Below are 23,876 nucleotides of genomic sequence, written 5' to 3'. Positions count from 1 at the left end.
AAAATGAAAGAAAGAAAGTAGTAGGGTGTCTTGTTACACACCTTTAATCCCAACGCCTGGGGGGCAGAGGTAGATTGATCTCTGTGACTTCAAGGGGAAGAGGTAGATTGACCTCTGTGACTTCCAGGTGTGGTAACACACACCTTTAATCCCAATGCCTGGGAGGCAGAGACAGACAGATCCCAGCACTGGGGAGGCAGAGACAGGCAGATATCTGTGACAAAGATACACAGAAACACTGTCTCAAAAAGTCAAAAATTAAAAATAAAAGAAATAGAGTTTAAAATAAAGCCATGTAAAGATGGAAAATACACAGAGAATCTTGATACTGTATGCTATTATGCTCTCTTGAATTTTTTGAATGCTGAGGAAGGAGCAACAGCTGCTAAAAGATATTTGCTTATCAATGCTGCTGAACTAATCCAAGATAAGTATTTTGAAAATACCTTGACTTCAAAATTGAAGTCAAAAGGTATGTTACTTTGGAGAAGAGATTTTGCTTTTGTTTCCACAGAAAATGAGAGGCTGTGTATTCATTCTGAGATAAGAAAAATCCAGTTTCATCAAGGAAGACCACTTGAGAAATCTCCGGTAGGAACAAATGGGAATTTTGACTGGCTTTATTATGTGCCAAAATTCGCAAAAACTGTGAGCTTTGTGTGTAAAGGTCTTGTCATGTTCAGCAAGTACTGCTCTTACAAAGTTCATCAAAGAGTGGAAGTACCCCATACACACACACACACACACACACACACACACACACACACACACAGAGAGAGAGAGAGAGAGAGACATACAGACACACACACATTACTATATTCATCTGGCTTTGGAGTTGGACAATGGCTCTGTACTCTCCTAAATCCAAGTGTGTTGTTAAAAGGAACATTCCAATTTTCTGTCTCATATCGGGGGCCATCTGACATGGGACAGAAGAAAGACTAGGAACAATTTTACTTTCTCCATGCCTATTTTGTCTATATCATATTCTTCATTGAATGTATGCTTATATGAATGATGTTTAAGTTTCATGATGAACATAGATTTTTCTACAGATCCTTTCTGTGCAGTAATCATTGAAGTTTCCAGGAAGAAGATGGGGCCCTACAGCAACAACTCTACTTAGTTGAGATGACATCATAATGCAGACAGCACTACTATAAGACCGCTTTTTTGGGTACCAGAAGCGGAAATGGTACACCATCTCATGACATTCTGGCCAGAACTCCAAAAAGAACTTGGAAAAAGAAAACTCTATCTATCGACTGCTTGGAAATTGTTTGCAACTATACTAGACAGTAATTTTGAAACTTAACCATCACTTAAATTTTGCAGGATCCCTTTAAGAGAACATTGCCCCATGATAGCAGGAAGCAATTCTAGAAGACGATGTCCACCCCTGCCCAAAGAAAAATTTGTCTATAGAGTTGGGAACAATGTTTAGGGGTTGTTGATTATTAATTGTACTAGATAGAGGGTTGGGGTGAAAACTATGTTTGTTAAAAAGGGGGGATAGTAATAGTGGGTAATAGAGTGAATACTTGTGAGCTATTATTTATGGATAATTTACATTGATATAGTTTTGTATATTGATACAAGTTCAAATTATATCTGCTACTTTTGTTTACATTTATACACATAAGCAAAGTTATTTTGTCATATTGTATATATGCATGTTTCTACTTCGGTCTAGGATATTTTGTATATTGATACAACTTTTAGGTGTTTGAGATGGCATGTCTCAGCAGGATTCTAGACATCACACAAAGAGATAGGATGTACAATAATAACTTTAAGAAACACCTCCATCTATGGAAATAAGTAAACTACAGGACACAACAACAGCACTTGAGACACTTGGGCCATGTTATCAGAATGAATGACAGCAGATACCCAAATATAGCACTGCTTGGAGGAATGTACAAGATAAGTTGAAGAGGAAGACCAAAAACAAAAAACAAAACAAAATGCTGAATAGACAGCATAAAGGAAGACTGTAGAACCTTGGGTATGACAATATCACAAGCATTTAGGATTACCTAGGATAGGAACAACTAGAGAACCACCATAAAAGGGCTGCCCATGCAAGCTTAGGCATTGTCGGGGCAGCCAGGCAGTGGTGGTGCACGTCTTTAATCCCAGCACTCGGGAGGCAGAGGCAGGTAGACCTTTGTGAGTTCAAAGCCAGCCTGGTGTACAAGAGTCATTTCCAGGACAGGCTCCAAAGCTACAGAGAAACCCTATCTCAGAAAAACTAAATAATAACAATAATAATAAATAAATAAAAAAAATTGCCAAGGCATAAATGATTATATATATTATATATACATACATACATACATACATACATACATATTCTTTTAATGTGTCTAAGTGTTTTGCCTGCATGTACGCGAGTGCACTGTGTGTGAGCTTTGTGCCCATAGACTAACCCCAGAATTGGGGTTACAGATGAAAAGAAACTGGCCAAATTACATCCTCTTCAAGAGCAGCAACTGCTCTTAACTACTGATCCATCTCTCCATGGCCTGTTCTCATAGTTTTTAAAAATTTCTTTTATTTTTTGATTATAATTATATCATTTCCTCCCCTCCCTTTCCTTACTTCAAACCCTTTGATACATGACCCACCTCCCATATTTATGGCTTCTTTTTCACTGTTTTTATATGTATATTTCCCTAAATACATAAATATTACATGTATATTCTATATAATGTTACTTTTATGTATGATTTCAGGGCTGATCATTTGGTGTTGGATGACTAGTTGAGGTATTCATCCTCTAGTGAGGACTACCTTCCTCCAACTTCCAGCATTCCCTTGTTGCTTTAAGTTCTTTGTATAGGGTTGAGGTCTTCTGGGCTTTTCCTCATCTATATTAGCATGTCTACTGTTGTTGTCCTTGTTTAACTCATGTGTAAGCAGTCATATAGAGGTGAGACTTTAGGAGTGTGTTTGACATTCCTAGGAGACAGAATCTCACAACAAATTCTCTGCTATTCTAGCTTTGACTTGCTAATATATTTTGTGAAACTTCTCATAGACCTTTATTGAGTGATCTAATTTTTCTACTTTTTCTGCCCCTGATTCTTTTGCTTCCTACATGATTCATTCTGTTGGTGAGTCTTTCCACTGAGTTTTTTTTTTTTTAACATTTTGAGTTTTTCATTTCTACCACCATTTCAGTTTGGCTTTTGTTCAGCAATTCTTTTTGTTAAATTTTATTTTTATATCTTGGGTTGACTTCTGCATTTCATTTATGTCTTTGTTTTCATTCTTTTGGAGTGCATTCATTTCTTTGAGTTGTTTGAACACAGTTGCAATTATTCTCTTAAGTTCTTTGTCTGGAAGTTTTTCCAGGTCATTTACACTTAGGTGCTATTATTATGTGATTAGCACTTTATGAAAGAGACATACTGTCTTGTTATTTTTTTCATGTTCTGGGACTTGCACATCTTAAGTAGTATGTTGGTTGATGTTTTTCACGTTATCCCTATGTTTTTCTTTTAAAACTATTCTTTCCTCTTTTAGCAGAGAAATTTACAATGTTCAGGAGAAGGTTGAGATGCTCATTTTCCTCTGTGGGGCTTATAAAAGAAGTTCTGGAGTGATGTAGGTAGGCCCAAGTAAACTAAGTCAGATCTTTCTGAAGAAGGCTATGTTGGTTGTATTCCTGAAACTGATGTGGGATTTCCCTCTGTATGCTGTGATTACTGTTAATGAATAAAGAATTGCTTTGGCTCTATAGCAGAGCCATAGAGGGATAGAAGTAGGTGGGGAAAAATAGACAGAATTCTAGAACAAAGAAGGAGTCAGGGAATTGTCATGTAGCCCCACAGAAGACAGATGCTGGAACTTTAGCTGGTAAGCCACAGCCATATGGCCATACACAGATTAATGGAAATGGGTTAAGATGTAAGAATTAGCCAATAAAAAAGCTAGAACTCATGGGCCAAGCAGTGTTTTAAATAATATAGTTTCTGAGTGAGTATTTCTGGGCAAAGCCACCAGGAACTAACGAGCAGCTTTCCCCTCCAACAAATTGGCGCCACCCTGGCTGATTAAATTCACATAAAACCCGAGAAAGCTTAAAAAGGAATCCTAGACACAAAAGAACTGAGTTAAACATGGTTTGGTAGTGGCATTTTCTTGGGTGGGCTCTGTTTAGTAGAAACAAGCATAGGAATTGCTCCTTTAAGAGAGGTTTTCCTGATTCAGTGGTAGAAGGAAAAAATATGTGCTGTTTTGAAACGGCTGCAGCATCCTGGGCCATGCTGCCTATATGAACTCTGATGAGGTCTGGCTATGGAGCATTTAAATGGGGTTTGTGAGCAGAATGCTACAACTGCTTAATGGCTCAACATAGACCCGCTGCATACTTAGAACTGGGGCAATGTACATGACTTGCAGAGGCAGTGAATGGATTTCCACTACATTGGAATGTGCAGATATGCAATAAGACAGATTCAGATACAAAAGACCTCTAAACGAGATTCAGTGTATTTAAAAAAATGTACGGAGGCTTAGGAGAGAGAGAAAAGAGTATAGAGAGTTGGAAAAGAAGTAAATCATTTAAAAATGTCTTTAAAGAGACAGAGTACAGACAGTCATAGATTAAAAAGAGTAAAGAAAAATAAGCCACATAAAAATAGAAAATTCACAGAGAGTCTGGATTATGTATACTATTGTGTTTTCTTTGCATTTTTTGACTGCAGAGAGACATTTAATTCTGGGGACTGCTAAGCTAAACCATCATATATGTTTTAAAGGTTTCTTGACTTCAAAGTTTGGGTCTATGGATATATTACTCTGTTTCCACAGAGGATGAGAACCTGTGGATTGCTTCCAGATTAATACAGTTTGATGGGACATAACCTCCCGAGAGTTTACCATGAACACCCCTCAAATAATTACTTCATCCAATAAACAGGAAACAGTTTGAAGAAAACTACACCCATATTCCCAAATATTGTTTATAAGTGTTTATATTTAAAGGGGGATAAGCTATAGAGATTTGCATTGGTATGGATCTTGGTTTATTGATTCAAATTTAAGGTTAATGTATATATATATATATATATATATATATATTTCTGCTCTTGATTAAAGTATTGTGTTTATGCATCTCACTTAAAAATATAATGTATAATTAAGAAATATAGGCAAATAGTCATCTATAATAGTCAAGTTTGTAGTCATGTTATTTAAATTTTCTAGATGTACAGAAATGTATTTCAGATAGATAGGTATCCTTTAAACCTTTCAAAGACTACAGAATATAACATTTAAAATGTTTTAAGAAGTTTGATCTTGTCATGACAGAGACATATCTGTTCTTGGCAGCACCAATTAGTTCAAAATGATGATGGGCATCAAAGAGGATCCTCATGGAGTTTGCTAGCCACTTGGGCAAGAAACTGCTCTTGCCTGAACTGTTGCATAAACTGAACATGTAGGACCCACATAGCAATGACTGCTGAACTTGCCTAAAAGTGAGACAATCCTTCTGGGTTCCTGCTCCATAAAAGAGTCTGCCATTCTTCAGGACACAGAAGAAAGTGACTAACAAACTGTCAATATGAGCGGAATTGTCTTTGAAATTCCCTACTTCATGGAAAAGTCTGCCAGATACTATGGGCCTGTAGGTTGAAGATGGATATTCCAACGTTTCAGAAAAACCTTGGATGACTGTCCAGGCAGTCAAATGTCTCTGTCAATTCTAGAGTTTTAGAAGTTGCTTACAATGCACTTCTTGTTTACTTAGGTAATATTATATCCTTCTAGATTCTTTGATGGAGTTGAAAAATTTATAGTTATAGTTTTCCTTAGTTATGATAAAAGATAAAGTAGATATAAATATTGTAACTAATTTTTGCTTGATATTTGTTTTTGTTATATGTAATTTTACTGTGTTAAAGTTAAAACCTTTTTTATTTAGAAAGAAAAGGGGAGGTGATGTGGGATTTCCCTCTCTATGCTGTGATTACCATTAATGAATAAAGAACTGCTTTGGGCCTATAGCAGAGCTATAGGGGAATAGAGATAGGTGGGGAAACCTAAAAAGAATTCTGGGAGAAGGAAGTAGGAGTCAGGGAATTGCCATGTAGCCCCGCCAGAGACAGATGCCAGAACTTTTGCCTGTAAGTCACAGCCACATGGCTATATACAGTTTAATAGAAATGGGTAAATTAATATGTAAGAGTTAGCTAATGAGAAGCTAGAACTAACAGTTCAGGCCAAGCAGTGTTTTAAATAATATAGTTTCTGAGTGATTATTTCTGTGTTAAGCAGTCAGGAACAAACAAGCAGCTCTCTCCTCCTCCAACACTGAAACAAAATTCTTAGGAGCTATAGGTCAGCACAGTGTAGGAGTCCATGGTCCTTGTCTTAAGTGTGGCTCCTGGATATATAGGTAGGCCTAAGAAGGGTAGGCCCTAGTTCTTCTCTAGTGCAAGAGGGACAATATGGGTGAGCATAAGTAGGGAAAGCCTCGTCTCCTTCTTGCTACAGAGGATATGCCGTCTGGGATCCTGGAGGAAAAATCTTGGGAGCTATAGGCAGGCCTAGTACAGAAGGCAGTGGGTAGCACCTGAAGTATGATTTCCAGAAGGCATAGGAAGGCTTTCAACAGGGGAAATGGTATGAACGAGGCAATTCAGGCTGGTCCAGGGGGTTCCCAAGGAAGTATGGGTTGGTCTAAGCAAGGGAAGCAAGATCTCCTTACTTTCTGCTGAGAATGTTAGTCCTTATATGTGAAACCCAAGCAATCAGGAAGCTGGAGTAGTACAATCACTAGTATGAGGCCAGGCTGTATATAGTAAATTTATGGACAGTTGGGGTTATATTACAAGACACTGTCTTAAAAATAAAGTATGAAACAAAGGCAAAACAAAGAGTGACAAAAGCAGTCATCCTTGAAATGTTTCTTAGTTAGAGATTATCCTGTCTGAAAATTAAGTATGATTTTAGCTGTCACAAAACAAAACAAAATCAAAAGGTTATTGAAACTGCTTCAAAGCAAGGGGGGGAAATTAACTAAATAAACTGCACCCTATTTTGGAAAGAGCCAAATTATTTTTTTCATAAAATTATTATTCTTTAGAAAAAGACCTAAGAAATCCAAAAAAACTCCTGTATACTTACAAGTGAAGAAGAGTGTGGATTCATACAGTCGAATGGTCTTTGGCTTGATACATAAATCCACACTGGCAGTATCCAGGCTCCGCTGGTGAGTCTTAGAATTATAGCACGATGCAGAGCGGCAGTGGTCTCGAAGCCAGACATAATCAAAGCGCATTACAGCATTAGCATATTGCAGCTCTAAGAGAAATATCAGATTTAACAGAAATATTTACTTAGGAAAATTAAATACCAATAGTAAAAAACATTCTTTTCTAAAAGACTTTTTAGTAACAAAGAATTAAGAGTAACAAAGGGCAGTCCCTTGGCAATCATTAAAAATATTATACAATTTCTATGATACAAATGGTATGATTTTGATATACAGGGCACATAAGACTACAAAAGGCTTAGATGTATATCTAAATAGGAGAGAGTGCACAAGATGTATTTTGTACTATTCTAGCAATTCTATTATATCGAAGAAATAAAAAAATCGGAATCAACAGAAAGTAAATGACTTTCCTATACACCAGTTTACCTATTTAGTGGAAGTAAAATTTACAAAAGCAATAGAAAGTCTATGTCTAGAAATGAAATGTAGAAAAGTAATATGAAGAAATCTATTAAGCTATTCTAGAAGACTTGAAGGAAGCCAACATATAGAAATACCATGTTCACATATAGGCAATTTCAAAACCAGAAGAGATAAATTCACTTAGAAATTAATGCACAAATTTCATGTACCAATCTATATCTTAGAGAGTTTCATATATTTAAAAAAAGTAATTCTAAAACTCATTTTGAAAAATAATAAAGTGACAAGTTTGCAAAAGAGAGTATGAAATATCAGCCATAAAAGCACATTATAAAATTGCACTTTTACATATAATAGTACAGAATAGATCAAGAAAACTGAGTGGCATTCCCAACTAGACCCATAAATATATGGAAATATGGTATATGAAAAATGTGTCATTTTATAAAAGCACAAGAAAGATTGACTTCTCTACAAATGACAATGGAAAAAATCATCTGGGAACAGGAAATTCTTATCATTAAGAAATCAACTTCTGATGGGTTAAAATACATAAAATGAAAACTTTAAATCTCTGAAGAAAGAAATTGCAGAAGATACTAGCAAATGGAAAGACCCTCCCATGTTCATGTATTGGTAGACTCAATATTGTGAAAATGACCATTCTACCATAAGCAGGTTATAGATTCAATACAATTCCAACCCAAACCCCCCAACATTCTTTACAGAAATAAAAATAGAATCCTAAAATTCATATGGAACCAGAAAAAATCCCAGATAGTCAAAGCTATCCTGAGCAAAAAAGAACAATGGGCTGTACTGTTTACCATTAATCATTAATTAAGAAAATGCCCCAGAGGCTTGCCTATAGCTGTTAAGGAGACATTTTCTCAATTGAGGCTCCCTCCTCTCTTATGACTCTAGCTTATGTCAAGTTGACATAAAACTAGACAGCACAGTTAGCTAAGTCCTCATTGCTTCCAACTGTCACTTATCTTTTTCATCAGCGCTAACTACCTAAGACACAGGTATGTAATCCTGGCACTCTGGAAGCTGAGACAAAAGAATTTTGAGTTTGAAGACAACAGAGTTTACATAAGGACAACTAGGTTAGCTTGTACTACATAATGAGACAATGTCTTAAAAATGATAGATGTATGGATAGATGATAGGCAGATAGACAGACAGACAGATAGAAAGGCAGACAACAATGGAAATCCTGCTATTTGCATGACATAGATCATTCTGCAGGACATAATGCAGAATTAAATGTAGCATGAATAATAAAAACCCAGAGACAGATATTAGGGTTTAACCAGAAGTTCAGAAAAGTAAAACAGCCAGTCATAGGTTTTTTACCTCTACCTCAGACAGAAAATGGGTGATCCTGCTTCTAAAAATCCTCAGACTGAGACTCAGCTGATACCTGTCTCCTCCCATCTTAAATTCCTCTCTAGTGCTGGGATTAAAGGAATGCAAAATCACCACCTAGCCTCTATTTCTAACTATTGTGGCTTCTGGTATTAAAGGTGTGTGCCACCACTGCCTGGCTTGTATGGCTGACTAGTGTGGCTGCTTTGCAGTGATCTTCAGGCAAGCTTTATTTATTAAAACACAAATAATATACCACTCTAGTTTCCCATTTGTCTAAAATTAAAAAGAAGGCTATGACTAATATAAGAAAAACTATATACAATGAGTACAATAAATGTATACAATATATACAAGCAACAAATATAGCAGCAATGTCCAGTCCATTTGCATTTGACAAATTCAGAGAAAATACTTCATATCTACCCTTTCTTTGTGAGTCCAAAGTTTGCACCTAATTTACTTTCTATCATAACTTGCTTTCTGAGTCTGGTAAACAAGGAAAACTATAACTACCTAGTCATCAACTCACTCAGAGACCCAAGTGTAAAAGAAGACTGCTATTTCATTTTTGGCCACCCAGACCTGAATTATCACACAGAAACTGTATTAATTACAATTAATACAGTTGCTTGGCTGCTTGGCTGATTACTCAGGCATATTTCTAGTTAGCTCTATGTTATTAAAACATCTTAAATACCATATTCTGTAGATCTCTGAAGTGTTTGTAGACAACCTACTTAAAATATATCTTTGAACTTGAATACATATCTAATGTAACTACAAGTTTGATTTTAATAGACGATTAGCTAGTAACCTGCATTTTCTTATCCTAAACAGCTAGTAATAATAATTTTCAAGGACTAGAAATTTGTATTGCATTGTTAAGTGAGCTGTATAGGTACAATATCTTGAACAAGTTTAGAAATGTAAGTACAGTATGTTTTAACAAAATTAATCTCAAATTTGTATCAATATACAAAATTTGTATACAATATACAAAAGTCCAATCCAATGTAAAATATTTGAAACTAGCAGTTGCTCTCTAAAATTAGACTCAATAACCTACCTTTTTATCTTATCATATCTATATCCTCCTTTTTTTCATTTCAAAGTAGATTCTACCCTTTAATTCTAGCATATCTGTATCTCCTTTTTTTCTTTTCAAAACAAGAACTCTGAATCTAATCTCCTTGTTCAACTTTCCTCCTAGCCATAACAAATAACAAATTGTAACTAACCTCCTAAACAATGACATAATTCATTGAATGGCCAAAAACCACCCACCCCATCTCTTGGGAATGTAGGAATCATATTATTAAATTTACTTCCTGCTGTTTGGGGGCAATGACATCTTTAGGGGATCCTAAAAAGATTTTTTTTTTGTTAATTTTCAAGTCTTGTGAGAGGTAGTTGTATCATTTGTTGTCTAATATCTATGTAATGGGAAAATGCAGGGCTTGTCTCAAGTCCTGGCTAAAATATCAATCATCTCAGCTAGCCATTTCAAAAGTGTTCTGAGCCGTTTGTAGTTCAAAACCGATCTTTAAGTGATGTTTTTCAGCTTAGTTGTATTATCACAGTTCTGGAGGAATCATTGTTGTGGAGTCCCATCCTCCTAATGGAGACTTCAAAGGTCACTATTAGGCAAGCTTATGGTTCACTGCAGAAAACTGATAGAGACTCAAACCAGAAATCATGTACAAGAAGGTAGATGAAACCCTTTTCTAGAGTAGTTAGTACTCTATATGACCATTAATATCCTGACAAAAAGTATAATATATATATACATTAATTTTATAAAATTTACACCTTAAGAAAAGCTGTTAAAGAATCAAGATAAACCAAAGAAGTATGAGAGTAGTGACAATAAAGTAGTCCTTAAATATTTTTTTATCTTCTGTCCCATATCAGGTGTCTCTTCTGACATGAGACAGAGATTTTGGATTTTACTTTAATAAGCATGCTTGTGCTGTGGGGTAATGTTCTTGTACACTGTAAAGATTTGTCACTTATATTGGTTTAATAAAACGCTGATTGGCCGTTAGCCAGGTAAGGAGTATAGGTAGGAAAACCAGACTAAGTGAATTCGATGAAGAGGAAAGGCAAAGATGCAGTCACTAGTCAGACTCAAAGGAAGTAAGAAAAAAATGCTACATTGTGAAAAGGTAACAAGCCATATGGCAAAACATAGACAAGAACTATGGGTTAATTTAAGTTGTAAGAGTGAGTTAATAATTACCCTGAGCTAATAGGACAGTTTATAATTAATATAAGGTTCTGTGTGTTTCATTGGACCTGAACGGCTGTGGGATAAGGTGGGACAGAAACTTCCATTGGCATGCATGGGTTCAGAGAAGAAAAGGGCTACACTCCAACTTCAAAGCCAGCTTTAATCTTTAATTAGACTGGGGATACAAAAAGACCATTTCTGTTATATGTCTATAAAGAACAGCAGAAACAAATATTTGGGAAGATTCATGACATTTTATGGTGTTTGAAATGTGATACACCAATAAGCCAATTTAATTTTTTTGAAATAATTTTTTCTGGATGATTAGTCTATTTTCTTCAGATGCCTCATTTGTACAGTGGTCTTCAAGTTACTTGACTGGATACATTTATTATTATGAAAAGACAAAAACAAAACTCTTCCATAACCATAAATTTAAGAGGAGAGTCTCTTTTGGCAAGTTCTGTCTGATCAAATGAAAAGCATTTTTTAGTTTTATAGGTTAGTTTAGATTAAATAGCCATAGTGCTTAATGAATAATCATGTCTTTTAATTAAGAGATGTTACTTTTTCCAATCAAATCTTTATCAATTTTGATCATATCCATAGTTTTTGCTTTCCTGTGGAAACAAAAGCAAAATGCCTTACCCAGCATAACACATGTTCTGGTTTCCATTCTGAGGTCAGTACATCTTTAAAGTATATTGGCTGATTAAATTTTGTTGCTCTCTTTTTTTAAAAAAAAAAACTATCCAATGTCTCTCTGAAGCTGTTCCTTTCTCATTAGCATTTGGAAAATTCAAAGTTAATATAGCATTATGCAACTTATTTCTGGGGGGTCTTTATCATCCCTTTCTGTTTATTTAACAGATCCTTTGGAGTTTGATTTGATCTTTCTATAACTGCCTGCTCGGTAGGATTGTGTGGTATACCTGTAATATACTTTATAATAAGTAAAACTGTTTCATTTTCTTAGAGAAATATGCTGGGGCAGTGTCTGCATTTATTTGTTCATGTATAGTTGTGACAGCCATAACTTCTCGGAAATGTGTAAATACTGAATCATCTTTTTCCAAACTCAAAGCAGTTGCTTAATGAAATACTAAATAGATAATAGTGTGGTGTATATATTTTAGTTTTCCAAATTCTACAAAATGGAACACATCCATCTGTCAGATGTCATTCCTTTGAGTACCTTTTGGGTTACTTCCTGCAGGTAGTGATATTTGATTGTATAAAGAACAAGTACTACATTCCCTTATAATTTCCTTGGCTTGTTGCAATGTTATAGAAAATTCTCTTTTTAAACTTTTGCTATTGACAGGATGGTTCTTTAAAATGAAATTCTGAGGCATTCAGCACATTTCCAATCAATAATTGACCAATTTCTGTATTAACTTGTGCTAAAGGACCTGGCAGGCATATATGGATCAGATGTGTGTTTTATATATATGGGATGAGTCCTATTTTTGATTGTATTTTGTAACTGAATAAATAATAGTCAATTATGTATCATCTGGTATAAATTAAGTGATTTTAATATGTAAATCAATTCTTTCTGTGTACTGCAAAACTATGTTGAGAGTTTCTTTAAAATCCCTTAGTACCATGAGAATAGCATATAAGTCTGACTTTTGGACAGAATCACAAGGGCTTTGATCCAATTTATTTAAATTTTCTGATTTGTAACCTGCCTTTCCTGATTTATTTGAATCTGTATAGAATATAGACGCTCCAGTTATTAGTGTGTCCCATACAATATGAGGAATGATCCAGTTAGCTCTTTTTATAAGTTGAATTCTCGTTTGGGACAGTTGTTGCTTATCTCTCCCAAAATTACTACAAGTTGATGTGGGATTCCCCTCTACATGCTATGAATATGTTTTATTACCATTGGTTATTAAAGAAGCTGTTTTGTCCAATGACTTAGTAGAGTAAAGCCAAGCGGGAAATTCGAACAGAGATATACAGAGAAAGGAGAGACAGTCAAAAGACGCCATGTAGCTGCCAAAGGAGAAAGACGCCAGCTGCCAGTCAGAACCTTACCAGTAGACCACAGCTTCATGGTGATTCAGAGATTAATAGAAATGAGTTAATTTACAATATAAGAGTTATCTAGAAATATGCATAAACTATGGTTCAAACAGCATTGTAATTAATATAGTTTCTGTGTGATTATTTGCATGCTGGTGGCCAGGAAACAAATGACCAATCTTTGTTTACAAAATGGTACACCAACATAAGGCAACTATATTCACATAAAACCTGAGAGAGTTTGAGAAGGAGTTCTAGACATAAAAGAAAAGATTTAATAATGACTTCTTGGTAGCTGTATTTTTTTCAGCTTTGATCATTTGCTAGAAGCAAGTAGAGGTAAGATTCCTTTAAGAGAAGGCTTCCTGACTCAGTGATATCAGCAAAAACTGCACAAATCATTTAAGAAGGCTTCTTGGTTCATACTAGTTGCTGTTCAAGAACAGCTTTGGGTCTTTCAGGAGGCTGAGCACTTCAATGGGGTTTGTGGGCAATGTGCCACAAGTTACTTGGTGGCAGCATGGGCCAACTACTTCCCAGAGTTGAGGTGGTGGGCACAGCTCCTATCTGACCATCCCAGAGCTGGTGGTGAACTACCTCTGCCATGTTAGAAGGCCGAGAGAGACAGAGCCATTATCCAGGGCTTCCCTGACCACACTGTTTACCATTTTAACGTGCTTCCAGTCAGAAAATGATTAGAGATACACAATAAAGACAGATACACAATAAAGACAGAAAAATAACCTCTGAACAGATCACAGTCTATTTAAAAAATTTACAGAGGCTTGGAAGAGAGATGATAAAGAGTATAGACAATTATAATAAGAAATAGTTTGAAAAAATAAAACGACGTCTTTAAAGAGACAGAATACAGACAGATTAAAGGAATAAAGAAAAATAAGCCACATAAGGATGCAAAATACACAGAGAGTCTGGATTATGCATACTCTTCTTTGAATTTTTGACTATAAATGAGATAAGTACAGAAAGACATTTCATTATATGGGTTGCTAAGCTAAGCCAACATATTTATTTTAAATGTATCTTGACTTTAAAGTTTGAGTCTAAAGATATGCTGCTTTGGAAAAGAGGTTCTGTTTTTGTTTCCACAGAGGATAGAAATCTGTGGATTCCTTATTGGCTAATATGGTTTGATCAAAGAAGACCCCCTGAAGTAATGGCCCATATGATCCAATATCCATGAAAGCTTCAGGATTGCTGGCTGAGATGGACCTACCACACACGATACCCCATGAAAGACCTGATTAACAGTGCCCCCAATCAACAGGAAATAGTCTAGAGAACAACACGCAAATTTCCTGAATGATTGTTTATAAATGTTTATTTACATTTAAAAGGGATATGCTATAACTATGAATACTTTGCATTAGTAGTATGGATCTTTGGTGCGGGAGAATTGTCTGTATTCTGTCAATCATGTTTTAAATAAACGCTGATTGGCCAGGCAGGAGGTGTAGGCAAGAAAACCAGACAGGAAGTGGAAATGATGCAAGGAGAGCAGAAGAATTCTAGGGAGGAGGAAGTTGATTCCTCGCACTCCTGCCCAGATCAACGAAGCAGCAGGATGTGATCTGCTCCAGTTGAAAAAGGTACTGAGCCACATGACTAAAATAGATCAGAAAAATGGGTTAACCAAGATGTGAGAGTTTGCTAATAAGTAGCCTGACCTAATGGGCCAATCAGCTTTATAACTTAAAGAGATCTGTGTGACTGATTTTCATTGGGGCTAAACAGGCTGGGGGAACTGGGCAGGACAAAAACCCCCAACAAACAGGCCCCCTCATGTTACATAATGGTGCCCACGTGGATAACTACATCCACAGAAAGCCTGAGAAAGCTTGGAAAAGACTAGAGTAAAGCATTTCAGTTTTAAGCTGAAGTAGGAAAAAAGCTGCGCTGTTTTAAAATGCCGGCTTTCTAGGCCTTCCGGCCAGGGAAAATTCTGACTCTTTCAAGCAGGTCATCCTGACTATGGAAACATTGTTGCAGCTTGCTTCCTGGCAAGGACCTTGAAACACCTTAAGAGCTTTTGAATGTTAATTCCTTAGCAAATGAAAGACCCATGTGGTCAGAAAAAGAGAGATACACAGTAAAGAGAGATTCAAAGAGTAAGAAAACCTCTAAATGGTTTACAGTGTGTTAAAAATATATGCAGGCTTGAAAAAAAAGGTTTAAAGCCTTAAATTAAAAAAGAAAGAAAGAGAGTAGTTGGGTGTGGTGGTACACACCTCTAATTCCAGCACTGGGGAGGCAGAGACAGATGGATCTCTGGGAGTTCAAAGATAGCCTGGTCTACAGAGGGAGTTCCAGGACAAAGATATGCAGAGAACCTGTCTCAAAAAGCCAAAAGTTAAAAGTAAAAATAAAAGAAATAGAGGTTAAAATAAAGCTGCATAAAGATGGAAAATACACAGAAAATCTTGATACTGTATGCTATTATGCTCTCTTTGAATTGTTTAAATGCCGAGGAAGGAGCAACAGCTACTAAAAGTAATTTGCTTATGAATGCTGCAGAATTAATCCAAGATAGGTATTTTGAAAATACCTTGGTTTCAAAATTGAAGTAAAAAGGTATGTTACTTTGGAGAAGAGATTTTGCTTTTGTTTCCACAGAAAATGAGAGGCTCTGGATTTATTCTGAGTTAAGAAAAATCCAGTTTACCAAGGGAGGCCACCTGAAAAGTCTCCGACAGGAATAGATGGCCCAGATGTCTGAGTTCTACATCCAGAACAGATTCAATACTGCTGCCTGAGATGATCAAGACTCACAGGATACTTCAGTCAGGACTTGATCATAATTCTAAATTTTTCTTTAGGTCCCCATAAGATTATCAGTGCCCCCAACCAGCTGGAAGTAGTCTGGAATACTACGTCCACATTCCCAAAAATAGACTATGGATATTTTCCTTTGTTTTTCTTTTTTAAAAAAAGAGGGGGAAGTGATGTGGGAGAATTGTCTGTATTCTGTCAATCATGTTTTAAATAAACGCTGATTGTCCAGGCAGGAGGTGTAGGCGGGAAAACCAGACAGGAAGTGGAAATGATGCAAGGAGAGCAGGAGAATTCTGGGGAGGAGGAAGTTGATTCCTCGCACTCCTGCCCAGATCAACGAAGTAGCAGGATGTGAGCTACCCCACTGAAAAAGGTACTGAGCCACATGGTGAACATAGATCAGAAAAATGGGTTAATCAATATGTGAGAATTAGCTAATAAGTAACCTGACCTAATGGGCCAATCAGCTTTATAACTTATAAAGATCTCAGTGTGATTTTTCTCTGAGACTAAACAGCTGGGGGTACCAGGCAGGACAGAAAAACAAACAAACAGGCCCCCTCATGTTACAGATCTTGGTTTATTGGTATAAATTTAAGATCAATTTTCTTATATGTATATTTATGCTCTTGATTAACCTATTGTGTTTGTACACCTCATTAAAAATGTAATGTATAATTAAGAAATACAGGTTAATAGTCATCTATAATAGTCAAACTTGTAGTAATGTTAGTTATGTTTTCTAGATGCACAGAGATATATTTCAGATGGATAGGTATTCTTCAAAACTTTCAAAAACTTATAAAACATGGCATTTAAAATGGATCTTAGAACTTTTCATGAAAATGAGACACATCTGCTCCCAGCAGCACAATGTACTTCAAGAGGATGATGGACATCAAAGAGGCTCCATATAGAGTTTGTTAGCCATTTGGGCAAGAAACTGCTCTTGCCTGGACTGCCTGATGGTATGTTGAATGAATTGGACATGCAGGACCCACAGAGCAAAGACTGCTGAACTTACCTAAAGGTTAGACAATCCTTCAGGGTACCTGCTCCATAAAAGAGTCTGTCAGACATTCTGCAGGATACAGAAGAAAGTGACTGGCAAACTGCCAATAGAGGCAAAACAGTCGTTGAAATTTCCTACTTCATATAAAAGTCTTCTGGATTCTATGGTCCTCTAGACTGAAGATGAATACCACAATGTTACAGAAGAACTTTAGGTGACTGTCCAGGCAGCAAGATATCTCTGTCAACTCTAGAGTTTTGGAAGCTGCCTATAATGCACTTCTTTTTAACTTAGGTAATATTATATCCTCCTGGGGTCTTTTATAGAGTTGAAGAATAGATAGCTATAATTATAATTTTCCTTAATTATGATAAAAGGTAAAATAGACATAAATATTGTAACTGTAATTCTTCCTTGATTCCTGTTTTGTTATATGCAATTTGACTATGTCAAAGTTAAAACCCTCATTTTTATTTAGACAGAAAAGGAAAATGATATAGGATTCCCCTTTCTATGTGATGAATATGTTTTATTATCATTAGCTATCAAAGAAGTTGTTTCCGCCAATGGCTTAGAAGAGTAAAGCCAAGTGGGAAATCTGCACAGAGCTATATATAGTCGACGAAGTTAAGAAGACGCTATGTAGCTGCCAAAGGGAAAGAAACCAGCTGCCAGTCAGAACATTACCAGTAAGTCACAGCCTCATGGTGATTCACAGATGAATAGAAATGGATTAACTTAAGATGTAAGAGTTAGCTAGAAATAGCATAAGCTATTGAGCAAACAGTGTGGTAATTAATATAGTTTCTGTGTGATTATTTGTGTCTGGGCAGCCAGGAAACAAATGAGCAGTCTCCATCTACAACAGGCTCTTTTCCAGGGTTCACTTTCTGTCCATAATTTGACAATTTTATCATTATTAAGAGGTCCAATAGTTTCTGCTGGATCTATTACTGCTAATTAATGAAGTCTCAATTTTCATTTTCAAATTAACTCAGAGACCTTTTCCAAATAAGTTTTTAATTTCTTACTTGGCATGTGTGGTCAAAAGACCCATTCTAAGATAATATCTTCCTTCTGCACTAAAATCCCTGTGGGGACTGTTTGGAGGATAATATGACCGGAATGCTGTAAAGATTCAGATCCATCCAATCCATGTAAGCCTTCTGTAATTTTTCATCAATCAAAGGCAATTCTCTCTCAGCTTCAGCTGTTAATTACTTGGACTATTTAAATCCTTGTCACTATTTAATGTTTTGGTTAAAATAATCACTTTATCAGGTTTTATCCCAATAGCACATCTGCTGTGGGACAATGGTCTGTACCCTGTCACTTGTATTTTAAATAAATGCTGATTGGCCAGTGGCCAGGCAGGAAGTATAGGTGGGGCAACGAGTCAGGAATTAGAGGTGGGGCAATGAGAATTCTGGGAAGAGGAAAGTTGCAGTCTGTAGTTGTCACCCAGACACAGAGGAAGCCAGACACAGAGCAAGATGTGACTGCCTTACCGGAAAAGATACCAAGCCATGTGGCTAACACAGACAAGAATTATGGGCTAATATATGTTATAAGAGTTAATAAGAAGCCTGAGCTACTAGGTCAGACAGTTTATAATTAATGTAGACCTCTGTCTGATTTCTTTGGGACTTAACAACTGCAGGAACCAGACAGGACAGAAACCTCAGTCAACACACACCATAGATGGGAAATGTCTCATAGAAATCTTTGGAAGTAATTAAGAGTCTGTAATTGATCCTAATTTGCACCTTTTGGGATCTAAGTTTTTGTAAATCTATGTTATAACCTAAATAATTAATAGAATCTCCTCTTTGTATTTTTTTCAGGTACAATTTATAATCTCCAAAAGGCAAAATTTTCTTTAGCTTTTCAAACATTGTTTCTAAACTATTTACATTTGGATCAGATAGTAAAATGTCATTCAAGTAATAAGAAACTATAATTTCAGAAAATTGCTTATGTATCATTGCCAATGGCTGACTTACAAAATATTGGCACAGGGTGAGACTATTTAAAATTCCCTATGGGAGAAACTTCTATTGCTATCTCTTAGCAGGCTGAGAATTATTATAAGTAAACACTATGAATGCAAATTTTTCTTTTTCTTATAAAAATATAGTGAAGAAACAATCTTTTAAATCAATAACTATAAGAGGCCATCCTTCAGGTAATAGAAAAGGCAAGGGAATTCCAGACTGTAGAGAGCCCATTGGCTGAATCACTTTATTAACAGTTCTTAGATCTGTTACCATTTTCCATTTTCCAGATTTCTTTTTAACAACAATTAGAGGAGAATTCCAAAGGCTAGCTGATTCTTTAATATGTTGAGCATCTAGCTGCTCCTATACCAGTTGTTCTAAAGCCTGCAGTTTCTCTATTGTTAAAGGCCACTGCTATCCCATAGAGGTTTGTATGTCAACCATTTTAAAGGTGGGGTGTTGGTGCATTTGAAATATCAGCAGCTGTTGTGCCCTGTTCTTGTACCACCTGAATGATCATTGACTGTTCTTTATAAAACCTTCTAATATTTTTCTCAGAAACATACAGTAATTTATCATTTGTTTCTGAGATGGGGGAATGCTAATCTGAGTATTCCACTGTAGTAACAAATCACATCCCCACAAATTCCTTGCTATGTTAGCCACATATGGCTTAATAGTCCTTCCTATCCTTCTGTCCCTATACATTTGACCCATCTTGTGCTCTGCCTTACCTGATATGAAGTTCCGATCCCTAAAACCTGAACATTTATGTCCTGAAGACATTTAGATGCCAAGATTCTGATGAAATTATTGTTATATCCACACCTGTATCTACTGGACCTTCAATGACAACATCATGTAGTTGTATTTTTAATTTTGGTTTTTGTTCATTAATATAAGTTTGCCAAAATACTCACTTTATAACTTTTCCTGAAATTTTTGTTGTCTCTTGCATAGCTGTTTTATTATTCAGAACAGTATGGTCTCTTACAATGGGCATTAGGTTCTTTAATTTCTCTGGGAAAAAGTTTCCTCTAAGATGACAAGAAACTATTGAACTGAATTTGGCATAGGGGCCTGCAAGAGGCCACTTATAGAGTTTCCTGATGGCAAAGGATTACCTTGAATATTCTTCGTTGACCTACATTCATTAGTCCAATACCTGACTTTGCCACACCTTCTGTATAATCCAGAAGTGAGGGGAGTTCTAAATGAATTATTCTTAGATAAAAACATTGTTTCTAGTAATACCATATCTATAATCCTTGTTTGCTACAATTACAACATGTGACATTTCTATTTTTCTTCAAATACCTGGAAATCGCCTTTCCTATCCATGCACCATCATACTCCTGACATTCAATATTACTTGTAACTGGAATCCATTCCTATAAAGGTGCTGACTTAGGCTTTAACAGCCTAATTATCCTTTTGCATAGAGATTGACATTTTCAAAAGACAGGGATTTGATTATTATTTTTCTTGCTTCTGAATTTGGTATCATTCTATTTACTGCTGAAGTCCTTCTTTGTAAGAAATCTATAGCCTTCCTTTCAGTCCTGTATAGCCTAAAGTTATATGATTCAAATTTCTTTCCAATTTCTGTCTCAAGCATTCAAAGCTGCTGTGTTGCATAAATCCAGTTTGTGGTCATCATATACAGATTTCCCTTTTATAGCAGCATAATCTCCTTCTTCAAGAATTTGATTTTGGGAGATTTCCATACCTTTAGCTTTACTCTGTTATTCAATAATCTTTTCCTCTTCTCTGAACAAGGTTCTCCATTGTAATTGTGAACCAGGCTCTAAAACACCTTTAACCAATTCTATCTAGTCTTCAGGGATAATTCTATTACACGTTTACCATGAATTTAACATTTGGTTCATAAAAGGTGAATGCATGCCTCATGAGACTATTGCTTTCTTAAATCTCCTTAAATCTAACATTGTCACAGGAGTCCAGTTAGCTGTATTGGATTTTTTGACATTTGGCAATCCCTATAAAGTTATTGGATATATTAAGGTTGGTTGTTTGAAAACTTTAGACTTTTCCTCACTATTCTTATAATGCAATGCTGAAATTGGTTCTCCATTAAATTCTTCTGTCTGGATTTCGATTTGAATAGCTGTGTGATCTGTTTTATTAGGTTTTTCTAAGGGCTGTATCTTAGCTCTCAGATTAACCAACTTTTTAGTGATAACCAAAAATGATAAAGGTGATAATGTTTAAAACTGATATTATATAAATCCCATCTAAATCAGTTATGTTCTCATTTAATTCTTATTTCAAATGGTCTAGCGTATTAATCATTCAGACACCCAAATTCTTCCATTGTAATGGTTTTCCCCATTTTTAATGTGGGGGAAAAACTCTCTTTTTACTAATTCATCTTTTTAAGATTTCCCAATTGTCTTACCAAATGTTCTGCTGACATTGATGAAGACGAGAGGCTTATTGCTGTTGCATAGAACAATAAAAGCTTGACTGAATTTCAAGGCAACTAACTAGTTGGGCAGCAACCCGAGAAGGGGGTTCAGGGAGAGCCCGCAAAAAGAGAAAAAAGAAAAACCTAGCCAGTACATCAGTGACTCCAGCTATGTGTAGGTCCGACCTATGCTGGTGGCTGTAAAGTCACAGGGAAGTAGCTTTTTGATGAATTCATACCCCAAATGTTGGATGCCAGTTGTAGCATGAATAATAAAAACCCAGAGACACTGGGGTTCAAAATAATGATCAGAAAAGCAGCGAGCCACAGACTCTTACCTGTACCTCAGACTGAAAGTGAATGATCCTGCCTCCACAAATACTCAGATTGAGACTGAACATGAGATTTGTCTCCTCCCATCTTATATTTTTGTCTAGTGCTGGGATCAAAGACATGCACCACCACAACCTGGTCTCTATGGCTAACTAGTATAATGCCTAGTATTAAAGGTGTGTGCCACCACTGCCTGACCTGTATGAATGACTAGTGTGTCTGCTTTGCATTGATCTTTAGGAAAGCTTTATTTATTATAACACAAATAATATGCCACTATAATGAAATAAGTCACGTATGGAATGAAATATATGGTATGATTTCAGATGTTATGTGGAAAACAAAAAAAAATCAACTATACAGAGATAGAGGCTAAAGCAGTAGTTACTGGGAAAAAGACAACTGGGAGGAAATAGGAAATATATATCAGAAGATACACCGTAGAATAGAATATATTCAAGACTATAAATCTAATATATATTGTGAGTATAGTTAATAGGTTTATAAATATTAGTTTGCTTAATAAGTAATCATTTTATTGTCTACATGTATCTCATAATACCATGTTACTTACATTAAATTTACACTAAATTAAAAATAAAATTTATTTTAAAAAGAAACATTTATTCAAGAAAATATTTACTGAACTTTAGTTAGTAAAAGCAGGAACATGTGCTCTGCTTTAGATGTTCTTTGTTCCTACTCTAGCTCCATTAGCAGTATTTTTATAAGGGTAGACAATCCAAGAAAATCTGCAGTTTTGCTGTCAAAGTAAACTAACTTGATTTGGAAAAGAGTTCAGAAGAGTCCATGCCCTAGGTTTTGTGCAGTCAAGAAACACGGCAAAAGAATACCCAGAAATCTAACAACATGAACAAGAGAATGAGGTATTATAAAGAGTCTTGTAAAGCTCCAATATGCATTTATGTTTGGAATGACACACACTTATGCAAGTCTGTGTGTACACTAAGGAAAGTTGGAAAATTGTAAGGGTGTTCTACTTATCCCTGGAAGAAAATGAAGCATTGTGCAGGCATAAAGAAGATATGAGAACAGGAGAAAATAAAAACCATGGTAGACTTTTAAGTAGCATAAATATTTAATGTGACTCAATTCACACATATATCAATTGGCAAAAGATACAAACATTGATGGTTTGAGGATTTTAAGAATGACTTTTGGGATGGGCTATAAGCTATTCCTAGATTCTCAATCTCAGAACTATGATACATATACTGAAACAGTATGGTTCCTTCTGATTATTCATTTTCACTATACAAAATGTATAATTTAATTAATGTACTAGTTATTTCAGTATTTGTGGTGGAACCTTCATGGTTTTCATATGAAAAACCATACCTTTCCTTTTTCTTACCTAATTACCCTGGTTAAGATCTCTAGTCCAATGGTCAATAGAAACAGCAACTGTAACCTTTCTATCTTGTTTGTGATCTTAGAAGAAAGATTTCAACTTAAGAGCTCCAAATAGTCAAAGCAATTTTGGCTAGAAAGGACAAAAGTAGAGATATCATATTACCTAATTTCAAAAGATGTTACAAAACCATAATAATGAACATGGCATATAACTGTTATAAAAATAGACAAATTGACCTATGGAATAAAGAGATGATGAAGGATTCCCCTCTATATGCTGTGATTACTATTGATTAATAAAGAAACTGCTTTGGACCTATAGCAGGGCAGAGGAGAGGTAGGCAGGGAAAATTAAACTGAATGCTGGGAGAAAGAAGGTGGAGTCAGAGAGAAGCCATGTAGCCCCACCAGAGACAGATGCTAGAACTTTACCTCATAAGCCACAGCCTCATGGCGATACATAGATTAATAGAGATGGGTTAATTTAAGATATGAGTTAGCCAGAAATGCGCTTAAGCTATTGGCCAAACAGTATTGCAAATAATGTGGTTTCTGTGTGATTACTTTGGTTCTGAGCAGCCAGGAACAAACAAGCACCCCCCTACAACAAAGAACCATTGTTATAAAGTACACATGAAAATCAA

General features: G+C 35.8%; 1 protein-coding gene across 5 annotated transcripts in view; it reads right to left on the bottom strand.

Annotated features, from left to right (window-relative positions):
• The window catches only part of Tmlhe (trimethyllysine hydroxylase, epsilon), a 107,737-nt gene that overhangs the window by 23,615 nt on the left and 60,246 nt on the right, over window positions 1–23,876 (bottom strand). For all 5 annotated transcript variants that reach the window (XM_048427617.3, XM_048427616.3, XM_048427618.3 and 2 more), the window contains one exon: window positions 7,144–7,320. In XM_048427617.3, coding sequence (XP_048283574.3) covers window positions 7,144–7,320 — 177 coding nt within the window. The remainder of the gene's footprint in view (window positions 1–7,143; window positions 7,321–23,876) is intronic.

This window comes from Myodes glareolus, chromosome X (assembly GCF_982192425.1).
Source record: "Myodes glareolus chromosome X, mMyoGla1.1, whole genome shotgun sequence".
NCBI lineage: Eukaryota > Metazoa > Chordata > Mammalia > Rodentia > Cricetidae > Myodes > Myodes glareolus.
This window is presented reverse-complemented; position numbering and strand designations above follow the sequence as displayed.